At 45.0% G+C, this 11,649-nt stretch overlaps 1 protein-coding gene across 1 annotated transcript; it reads left to right on the top strand.

Moving 5' to 3' along the window:
* The first annotated feature begins 361 nt into the window (after positions 1–361).
* Positions 362–11,305, top strand: sfrp1a (secreted frizzled-related protein 1a). Its single transcript, XM_084025936.1, has 3 exons — positions 362–1,143; positions 4,169–4,249; positions 9,960–11,305. The coding sequence occupies exons 1-3, from the start codon at positions 621–623 to the stop codon at positions 10,283–10,285; spliced, it is 930 nt and encodes a 309-aa protein (XP_083882062.1). The 5' UTR covers positions 362–620; the 3' UTR covers positions 10,286–11,305.
* Positions 11,306–11,649: the final 344 nt, after the last annotated feature.

The raw sequence follows: 11,649 nt of genomic DNA on the forward strand, positions 1-11,649 counted from the left end.
TTCTTGCACCACTCTGGAATGAAAGGAGGGCTCCATGACACGCTTTTTCTGTTCAACTTGCGTAAAAACGAATATATTAACCTCAAATCCCATGCCTATATATGTGTGCCTGCATTTTATCTTTCGGTATTTTTTGTTTTGACAAAAGGGAAGTACACGCGGGGGAGTAAAAGGAGCGGTAAAGGAGGCTCCTGGAGAGTTTTTACACACTGTGTAATTAAAGCTTTTTGACTGACAGCGGAGTGCCAAAAGGCGCAGACGAGCTCCGATTGGCTGAGGCGCACTTTACAATCTCCTCTTGTTTCCGCGCTCCGCGCAGCCAGAGCACTTTTACCTCCCCGGACTCTCGCAGGAGCCAGCAGACGCACCGGAGGAGCGCGACGGGGGCAACAGCAGCGCAGAGGAGACCGTGGACTTTACCCAAACCAGAAACCCAACACGTGTTTTTATACGCGTCGCTCATCGCAGCTTAGCCTTTTTTCACTCTTTTTAAATAGATCTATGTGTGTTTCTACTCTTAATGTCTTCTTGAAGTAATTGTTGAATCGTGTCTCTGAGCCGCGCTTCCATTCATCATTTTGCTGCTGAATATAAAGGAGCAAAGAAGAAGAAGAAGAAGAATGAGTTCCGCGTCTGAATCGTTCCGGAGGCTGATCTGGCTGGCGGCGGCGGCGGCGCTCATGTTGGCGTGCAGCGCGTCAGAGTACGAGTACCTCAGCTGGAAGTCGGACATGTACAACGGCGGGCGCAGCTACGGCAAGCCGCCGCAGTGCGTTGACATCCCGGAGGACCTGCGGCTCTGTCACAACGTGGGCTACAACCAGATGCTGCTGCCCAACCTGCTGGAGCACGAGACCATGGCGGAGGTGAAGCAGCAGGCGAGCAGCTGGGTGCCGCTGGTGCACAAGAACTGCCACCCGGGCACGCAGGTCTTCCTCTGCTCGCTGTTCGCGCCCGTGTGCCTGGAGCGGCCCATCTTCCCGTGCCGCTGGCTGTGCGAGGCCGTGCGCGACGGCTGCACCCCGATCATGGAGGCGTTCGGCTTCCCCTGGCCGGAGATGCTCACCTGCGACAAGTTCCCCCAGGACGACGTGTGCATCGCGATGACGCAGCCCAACGCGACCGAGGCCACCATGCCGACAGGTAAACCCACAGGTGCACGGATCCGGTTCACTGATCCGGTTCCTACTTTATAGACGTGTTAATTGTGTGTTTATTATCTAGAGAAGCCAACGTGTAGATGCTGGTGGTCACTGGGCAGCTTCGGTGTGACCTATGTTGGGGTTAATGCCTTGCTCAAAGGCACCATAATGGTAGATGATGGAAAGGGAAGCCTTCTTTGTCCATTTTGCCAAACTAATGTGGAAATATTTTCAATTTGACTGCAACTATGTTTTCCCTTATTGATACATCTGCTGTATATCAGCCTCGTTTTTCACTTGATTCATCTTTCGGCTTCTAAAATCCCAGAAAATAGTGACAAATTCACATCACTCCGAATGACTTGATTTGATTTTTTCCCCACATCAAGGTCTAAATGCCAATTTTGAAGCCTCCCACACGCCGCAAAGAGTTAAAAGTGTTGTGAAAAACAGAAAAAGCAGCAAATGATCATATTCGATTCAAATGGACGCTGGAAAACTAAACATTCAGCATTTTCTTAATCCTTTTAAAATAAGAAAATAGTGATTGCTTTACTGTCAATTAGCTACAATGGGACCATTTGGGACTCCTTAATACAACCAAACATTAACTACCTCACTCGGAGTCACTACCTGGCTGAAAAAATAAACAGCCGCCAATTTGGCACCGTGTGGAAGTTCACACCTGCACCGTTAAACAGGCTTGAAAATGTTGTTTCAGGGCTGAAGGTGTGTTTGCAGATGCAAATCCCAACACAAACAACCCAAATACAACTTATTTTCGGGTGGGGGGGTCAGCTGTGAAAGCCTACATTTGAAGTAATTGTAACAATCATTCCACCTCCCCCCATGACCCTTAAAGAAAATCTTATTATGTTGCTCCATTTTCATTTCAATGGCCGAGCTGCTGAACTTCCACATGTACGCGAAAGTCGCTTGCAAATTGACTCGGAGTAATATATTGAAAAAGCTCTAACAGATGGTAGCGATTATTCCAAGGTGTTTGTTGCTGGAGCCGGGAGTACAATGCTGGGAGAAAGTCCAACACCGGGGAAAAAATGAATACCTGCATTAATTCCCAAGGCATCATTTCGAAAAAAAGACACTGTCCAAATAGCGTGTAAATCCAATGTGGGGGTTATCGTCTATCACTAATGGCTGTTGGCTGCAGATTCCCCCGAGCTTGGCACTGTGTGTACGTTGGTATGAAACAGACACCTCATGCAGCATCAGTGAAGGGGAGGTGGATGGGGGTGTTGTAACGTAGGCCAAAGAAATGCTCTTCCAGCACAAACCCAATGGACCAAGCTGACAAATACCAGAGAAACCCTGAAAAATGCATCAAGTCTGGGGAAGATGAAGCTCGGGGCTGAATCTGAATAGTTCTGGTTTGAAGCTTCGCTTCCCTGTCTAGGTGAGAAAGTACAACCGGCCTCGCTCAATTCAACCATAAAATAGAGGGGGGGGTGTTCCATCATCACATCACGTCAACTTACATACATTTCAATCTTGGAGCTGTAAATACACCACTTGAAAGCATTTTGGCTGTAAATGGGGGTTACTGTGGATCTTCCAGCGGCAAACACAGTGCTCACTGTATCTGTGGAGTGAACATGTCCCGTGTGAATGTAGAGGGGGGGCTGCTGACTGACATGGTGGTATGGACGGACAGAGGCCCCGGTTTTCTGGAAAAAGACTCCCCTTTTCATGGTTGGGGGACCACACAGAGCTCAGCGCTCTCCGGGCATCACCTGCTATCATGTGGATGAATAAAGCCGGCATTCTCCGGCCGGGACACAGTCGGCCCTGTCTGTCGGGAGGATCACAGAATCTCGGCTTTCTGGGAGGGGAAAGTGGGAATATCTGATCTTGAGGGTTGAAAACAAAACAAAAACAGCCTAATCTTCCTTAATGGTTGTTAATAGAGGTCAGCTAAGAGTGCTTACCACACGGCTGCCGAGTGCAGGCTGGTGATAATTGATTTAAAGGTGGGGGAGGGGGAGGCTTGAGCAGGCAAAGGGACCCCATCGCTCTGTAAACAGTGTCTGTTTTCATAAGCTCTTCACACCTGGGTGCGACTTTCACGAGCTTTCGTAAAAACACATGTAAACGGACAACTGGCGGTGGAAAGGTTGGGGGGGGGGATCTTATTTGTCTAGCGACCCCCTTTAGACTCGATCGATCCGGATCCGGCACGCCGTGACGTCGAAACGCACTCGGTTTGAATTAAATGCAGCGGGACGCTTGCGATCGCATTGCAGGTCCAAGTTTGTTTGGAAAGTGAACTCAGCTGTTTGGCACCAAGCGACTGTTTGCGGGTAAGAGGAGGGGGAAAAATTGAAAAATCGTGTTGGTAAAATATTCACAGATATGCCACTAGACTGAATTACTTTTTGGCAAAAACACATTTTGGCTCTACGTCTTCAGTTGGGGTTTTTTTTTTTGTCTTTGAGTCGGCTATTATTATGTTTTTTTTTATATGTCAGAGCATTCCTCCCCAGCTCAGATTGAATATCATTACCATTTATTCCTTCCACATTTCAAATCTGTTTTTTTTTTTTGTTTTTTTTGCATTTAAGGTGTATACATCGCTGTAGGGCTTTCTGGAAAGTTCCATTAAAAACTGTCTAAATGTAGCAGAGAAGTGAGGAAGTGTGTTTACTGCGGCTCTTAGTTACAGCTGGCTATAAAAGCTTAAGACATTCCTCACTGAGGTCAGGTCATCAGAGCGTACGAAGCCCCAGAGACCAGGCGACCGGCTCCAGACACCGGATAGGGTTTCTGAATGCAGGGAGGCGAGGTGTACGCCGAGATTTGAAATTGGAATTCAAGGGCAGTGTGGTGATAAAAAAAAAAATTCAGTTTCAAATGTGAAATTAGTGTTTTATTTCCTTCTTGATTCTTTCTTGTGACCACATCCCAAATGGGTGGCGGTGTGTTTAATACCATGTGAATGATTCACCCGCTGGCATCATTTCAAACTAGATTTTTTTTGTTTTTTGCCTCTTTTTCCGCTATTTCCACAGGTTACTCTCCCATCTGCCCTCCATGTGACAACGAAATGAAAACAGACGCCATACTGGAGCACATGTGCGCCAGCGAATTCGGTAAGCATCCTCTCCACACCCGTTGCACAGACGCAAATTGTGAATGTGAACGCCCCCCACCCCAGCTCTGATGCTACTTGACATGTATCACAGCACTCCGTGAAATCAGAAAGACGCTGCATCTTCCATCTTCAAGCAATAAATCAGCCAATAAGCTTAAAACAGTTTCCCCCCCCAAAAAATGTGCACCCCGTCTGACCATACTTGGCCATTTTTGCACCCCAAGTCGACTCTATAGAACTTCTTAAATGCAACGCTCTGGTTGGATTGATGAAGCGGTCGGCGTTTATGTTCAGGTTACATGTCAGGTTTTTTTTTATCTCTCGGTCAGATGCACCAGGCCTGTTTGCTTTGGTGGAGGATGATGTTCTGTGACTAATGAATTGGAGTCATTAAAGTTTTTATGTGGCAGCTCCTCGCAGTAGTAAAGTGGGATGTTTGTTCCGCTGTCTGGACGCGCTGTTGTTGCAGAATGCCTCTCTGCACATGGGGGGCATTAAAATGTCGACATAAATTAGGCGGTTAACCCGACTTACTATATGTACGTAGAAATAATTCTAGTTTAAAAAGTTTCAACGGCTTCACAACGACATCATTAATTTTGTTGTTTCAGTGGGATTGTAGTTTTTGGAATATTTGCAAATCTAGGGAGAAATATCACTGAAAGGGGAAAGTTACGGAGAAAATGTCTGGAGAAGTCAGGAAATATATTTGAATCAACTTTTGTGAGAATATTAATTTCATAGAGCGTCCACAGTCCAGCGTTACAGGAACACATCTTTACCAAACCCAGGGAAGATGGGACATCTTTATCCGATGGAGGCATTTTTTATTGAGTTGGGGAAATTGAGATTGAAAGTTCTCAAGCTCAATTAAAAACACAGAGTTGCAGTTATGATGACTTCCAGGAACGATGTGCGCATGAAGCACACAAGATGCAAGATGTTCATTCTTTCATGTTTTTATTTTCCCGGCTGGACCAAAAAAGTTGCGGCGGCTTGAATTCCAGGTGCCATTCCGGGCAAAACATATACCGGATGCACATTGGAAACAGACTTTCTTCCAGTTCTCAGCAAAAGTTGAAAGTTTCATTTGTTTTACGAATTGCCTCGCTGTTTATGCTGCGGTGATGGGACCTTTTTTTTCCCAGTCTGTGTCCCGGGTTGGCAAAAGGAGATTGGCACATTATTTGCTTATTTCATCTCGGATGAAGACAGATGTTGTTTTGCTTTGCTTGTCACAAGCCCCCCTAACTAACCAGGCTGAGGATTACTTAGGTTGCAGGTTTGAACCCACAAAAGGGACCCAGCTTCCTCTCGAAAAAAAGACAAAAAAAACATTGCTGTGATTTCACAGTGTAGTTCTTTTAGTTGATTACAGCTGGTTAACATCTAATCCTCACAACTGGTCATATCAGCCAGGCCAAGGGTTTGTTTGTTGCTTTTTCCAGCAGGCCGATGGAATTCGGTTTTAGTCTGGGGTGAAAACTGCAACTATAAATACATCTGACAGCAACCGAAGCCAAATATGAGTTACTGTTGTGTCTTTGAGGAAAAAGAAAATATGTGGATGGGAGGGGAAAAAAGCTTTAATCATGATAAGAAAGATCAACTTTTGACTTAGGGCGCACTCACACCAGGGCCATTTGATTCGTACCGTACCTCGGCACGATTGCCCCCCCCACAGGGGGTCCCTGCCGGTTTGCACTCACACTGCCCCAGCCCAAACGACCTAGGCCCGATTCCCTTTTGCACATCACATCGTAATATGACACACGCATGGCTTGATGTTGTTTCCAAGGAGCGCCGTCTTCTCAAGTCATCACAAGAGAGAACAACAGAGAGAACTGATAATAATAATAATAACTTGGACTTATATAGCACCTTTCATAGTACTCAAGGTCGCTTCACAAAAAGTGTGTGTGTGTGTGTGTGTGTGTGTGGGGGGGGGGGGGCAGGGGGGTTAGGGATCAAAGGACTTAGCGCAAATAAATGTTTTGAGGTGCTTTTTGAACATGGGCAGGGATGGGGCAGAGCGGATGTGGAGTGGGAGACTATTCCAGTTTGTAGGGGCATGGGCAGAGAAAGCCCTGTCCCCAAATGTTCGCAACCTTGTGCGGGGTATTGCCAGCAGGTCCTTGTCAGAGGACCGCAGGGAGCTAGACTGAGTGTAGGGGTGGAGGAGATCCTTGAGGTATTGTGGTGAGAGTCCATGGAGAGATGACTGAAACTTTACTGACAAGTTGCGTCTGCACATATTTCTAGTAAACACTCAGCCTGCATCAGAGCATGTGAGCGCGAGCAAGCGGATCTGAGTGAGCAGGCGGCGAGCAGAGCGGTTTTTCGACAGAGACACACAGCGGTATTTTTATTATAAATGCACCGTTCCGGATCCACTCACACCACGAGTCTGAAGCCCCAAGGCCCTCCCAGTGTCCCGCTGTGTGTGTGGGTGGGGGGGGATTCAAGTGAAACACTCCGCGTCTTTCTGTGTTTGGACAAGATATGATAGATTCCCCCTCTGCTCCATGGACGCAATTGTTTATTAATCTGCAAGGACCAATCATATCCCCCGCCCTGGCAGCGAATTAGCATTTTTGTCCGCTGAAAAACTCACTTTTTACTGGAAGTTGCGGATGGTCTGTTCTCACTTAAGGTGAAAGTGTTTCTATGCGATAATAGTGTTTTCTAACGTTTGACGCACTGCATAATTGCTTCCAATCAGTTGCTCAAGCACATAAGACTTCTCCTCACTTTGTTTGATCTTGATAAGTAGAGGACGCCACCGCAAGACTTCCTCGAGTCGAGAGCTTCTGACTCAATGGATGTAAAGTCGTTCTGGCGGAGCAGGAGAGATCCTTGAGAGTTCAATGTGTTTTTTGCTGTAACAAGTAACAGATTCTCTGCAACGCTTCTTGACTTCTCCAAAAACCCAGAAGAATCTCCTGCTAACAAACACACACTGATACACACACATCCTATTTCGAGCAGCACTCAGCTGGTAACAAATTTACAGCCCATCCCACTTAACGCTTTGCCTCCCTCAACCGCAATTTATCTCTCTCAGGTTTTTTACGGTGCCTCATTGTCCCAAAAAACTCCAGCGCCCTTCAATTAAATCCCTCTTCCACCCCGGAAGGATCACTTAAGTTGCCGTCGCCAAATTGCTCCTTTGCGTTTGCCGATGCAGTAAACAACATGCGAGCCCAGCGCCGATCACTTTGGCTTATCAGATCACTGGTGAGTCCAGTGTTTGTGGATGGGGAGCAGCACTCGCCCTCCTGCTGGGTTTATGACACCCTGGGAGCTGGAGGTCCCGTCTGTGCCCCTGGAAACGGCAGAGGAAATCAGGTCAGGGGTCAGGGAAACCCCCCTAAAGCAAACAGCAGTTGTATTACTTCTCCATTACTCCCAGTTAAACTAGTCATTTGAACTAATGATATAGATAATTATATCATGTGTATATACCATCATGCTTATCTTTTTTTAAAATACAATTCTGATCTCCAAATTAGGGATTCCAAGCAATCTATAAACAAACTAGTAAAATGAGTTACTGAGGTCGATGACCTGCATTCTAAATGTGGGGCGCAAGATGATCATGTGGATAAGAAAGACCCATTTAGTTGTTGTTGTCTCTCAACTTGTGTGCTTTTTTGGTTTGAATCAAGAAATAATCCCTCCAGGCCCGTATAAGCCAATGAGAAGGGGTCGCAATTACATATTAGTAGCTGATGTCGTAACTTTTGGGTTCACAAGCAGAACACCTCACAGCTAGCTTAAGCCTACAGCATATTACACTGCCTTCATTAGCCTAGCGGCTGGTGGAATTTCCTCATGCTAGTACGTACTCACTCCCTTACGCCTCTACTCTTACTTCCACCGTTAAATGTCAACCTGCATGGACGTGATGAAACTTCTCTCTGCTCTCACACAAAGGGAGCAAATTAAAAAAACTCCAGGAGAGAAACAAGTAAGCAGTAAAGAGTCAACGAGCGGAAACAAAACAAGTGCACATGAATTAGGTAAATAGGAGATTGAGTTCCTCTGCCAATGCGTTCAGGGTAAGACACTGAACCCAAAGTTACTCCCGAAGGCTCTGCCATCGGTGCGTGAATGTTTTCCAACTTCAAGCAACTAGCATCAATCGTTGGAACAGTTGTACTGTACGCGGTCGCTGAAGAGATTAAACTCTCAAACAACATGAGGTGCAAAGAAAGTTCATCGCGCCAAAGGATTATCTGGGATGGAGGATTTATCAAGATGAAGTCCTTACAGGGGTGGGCCAGGCCTTCGCTTTTATGACTCGCTAATTATGAATGCTGCCCATTTTGATTTCACCAAACACTAAGCCTCCTCACAGAGGCCATTTGAGAGACGAGAGACGGGATAAACGTCCTAATCCCTACCATGTGCGCCCCTTAATGCTGGGAAAGACGGAGCCGTTTCTTTTTGAACACTTTAATTAGTAACGGGAGATACATGCGCCAAGGAAGAGATAAAAAAAATAAGTTGCTTAAAGTGCCAATCAGGGCTTTTATGTCAAGCAGCATTCTGTGAGAAGTCAGTGAAGAGGGATTTGCCGTTTTGTAAGTGTGGAAAAATTAGACAGAAGTTGTCGTTTGATCCGGATATTTCCAGATTGGTGCCAAATCAGTCTGCTCACTGCACCGTAGCTCACAAGACTCTGCCTCCGACATGACTTCATTCATCCCGACACCAGCTCCGTCACTTTAAGACCTAGCATGCTGTGTAACAAGGCTGTGCGTGCCACACACACACACACACACAAACACACCACTATATGTCAGTGGAAAATGAGAGGACGTAATGCGTGCAGGCATATGGAGATTTGGACCACCAAGGTCTCACTCGTGCTTTGTTTCAGACGGGGAACTGGAGGAAACAGAGGGATGAGGAGGTTAAATAGAGTTTAGTGAAAGATCTAAGATCAGAGTCAGATGGAGGTAACTGGTTTACTGCTGCTAGTCTTAACTAACTAACTACTGAAGGCCTTTACACACTGGGGCAGCAGTTAAATCACATGAGAATGTGAAATACTGTTATAGTACTAAATATACTAATATTTAGCATCAGAACTATTAGTATGTGATTGGTTGTATGACACTACTTGTGAAATAAAAGAAACTTGTCTTGAACATTTACAGTAAGTGGCTTTGTGGATCGTATCATGTGACCTTCGACACCACGCATTTCACTTGTTTGCTTGACCCATCAATCCACCCCCAACATGGACTTCATCACTCTTTATTCTAAGTCAGTTATTCTGAGCATCTCAAGGTGCTGAGGATGGGTTTACATTGGACATTGACATTGAAATTTCAAATTAGAGCCACTGCGAAAAATAGTCCAGGCCCACACTAGTTTAGCGCATAATTTACAAAAGATTTTCGATGTTAGAGGTTTACTTTTCATCTGTAAAATATCACACTCAATGCACATCTGGGGCACAATACTACAGGCAATGTAATAACAACCAACTTAATATGACAGTATACGTTTATGATAATGGTAAAATAAGTACTCCAGTCGAGGTGGATCAGTTCCAGAGTTGCCAGAATCACATTACCGTACTTGGTGCACCCTTCATCTTGTTTCATTCTGCGTACACATTGGGCGACACACCCTGCACGGCAATTTCTATACTCTCAACATATTAAATTAAATCTCCTTTTTCTTCACCCCCACAGCCTTAAAGGCCAAGATCAAGGAGGTGACACGGGAAAACATGGACCGCAAGGTCACCCTGCAGAAGAGGAGGAAGCTGCTGAAGGAGGGGAACCTGAAGAGGAAGGACACAAAGTCGTTGGTGTTGTACCTGAAGAACGGCGCCGACTGCCCCTGCCAGCAGCTGGACAACCTGAACAACCAGTATCTAATCATGGGCCGCAAGGTAGACAAGCAGTACCTCCTCACGGGGATCCACAAGTGGGACAAGTCCAGCAAAGAGTTCAAAAAGGCCATCAAGAAACTCAAGACCTACAAATGCCCCACCTTCGAGAACGTCTTCAAATAAGCCGACCCCCGTCCCAAGTCCCCTTCCCTCGGTCGCATCTCATCCTACATATGAACTTGCACAAGCATTAACATCCCAAACTTTGCTTTCTATTTCCTGTTTATATCTATCTATCTATCTTTGTATATTTACAGATATTTGAAATGTTCAAGTGTCGTGTGATGACACTCCAAAAAAGGGGTTGGGTTTCCTTTTTTTTTCTCCCTTCCACTTAAGAAAAGGACCTTGTAGTAAAAGCCCTTCCCCACTGAAATCATGTCCACTGTGTGTAGATACTTTGTTCCACTTTCATTCAACAGGGCGGTGGATTTTTGTTTTGCTTCAGAAGATAGTTGGACATATTTGAAAACACGCATTTTCTTTGTTACCGAGAGCTCAGCAAGAGGATCAATGCCACGCTCCCGTCTACGCCTTAAATATGAAATATGAATTGATTTTCCCCTTTAACTCCCTTATGTCTCTCTCATACTGATCACATAATAATAAATCATAAAGCCGCTGACTAGACGAGAGAATTGGCAGTTGTAGGTATTCGGAGCTTTAGAAGCCACACTGTACAGATTAGTTCCACAGGGCTCCTGTTGAGTAACACTTCGACTGCTTCATGAAAGGGTTTCTACCGTCAGCTGATTGTTCTGTCAAACTAAAGACTGCACTACTGGTATTGTTGATTGTCTCTTTTATATTACTTAATTTCCATTGTTTCATTTCTTTTAATTACTTGAAATATCCTCAGAATAACCACCTGTCTGCATCTTTACATTTGGCAACTTTTTTTTTTTTTTACCACTTTTCTGTACATCCAGTCCAGCAGCAGTAATCAGTATTCACTGGTAATGGAAAACCCGTTGTAATAATACACGTTCAAAAGTTATCAACATACAAATATTGCCAACTCTGTGTCCCTGTTTGTTGTGATTATCCGTTTTAGCACTATTTTTGTTTCAAATTTGAATGTCAGTGGTGCATTGCTGCCTATTACATGTACATACAAATTTTACATAAATATAAAAAAGTGAATGGTGTCGTTTATATTTATTTTTTTCATGGTTTCCACTACAAATATTTCACCAAACACATGATGGGTTGCCATGAAAAGTGATCCCGATGTTACTTGTAACGTAGGCAGAAGGTTGAAATCTATGCAGCACTTTTTATGTCAACATACGAGGAAAAACTAGCAGCATTCCCATCAGCCTCAGCTGTACTTTATCTTTCCGATGCCAGTTGATATCTGGCTCACATCAACACGTGTGATGACGTGTCCTGAAACAAATGTAGAACTCCATTGCAGCTGCTTCATGTGATATTAATCATATCAATTAGTGTAAAGGAAATATCACCATGGTCTGACTGAAGGAATG

Source organism: Eutrigla gurnardus, assembly GCF_963514095.1.
Source record: "Eutrigla gurnardus genome assembly, chromosome: 13".
In the NCBI taxonomy this organism is placed as follows: Eukaryota; Metazoa; Chordata; class Actinopteri; order Perciformes; family Triglidae; genus Eutrigla; species Eutrigla gurnardus.

What these genes read in the sequence shown, in the direction of transcription:
- sfrp1a (XM_084025936.1), top strand. Translation starts at nt 621, where the DNA reads ATGAGTTCCGCGTCTGAATCGTTCCGGAGGCTGATCTGGCTGGCGGCG. An exon ending in CGAGGCCACCATGCCGACAG is followed by an intron (nt 1,144 to 4,168) that starts GTAAACCCACAG and finishes CTATTTCCACAG; the next exon opens with GTTACTCTCCCATCTGCCCT. An exon ending in CATGTGCGCCAGCGAATTCG is followed by an intron (nt 4,250 to 9,959) that starts GTAAGCATCCTC and finishes TCACCCCCACAG; the next exon opens with CCTTAAAGGCCAAGATCAAG.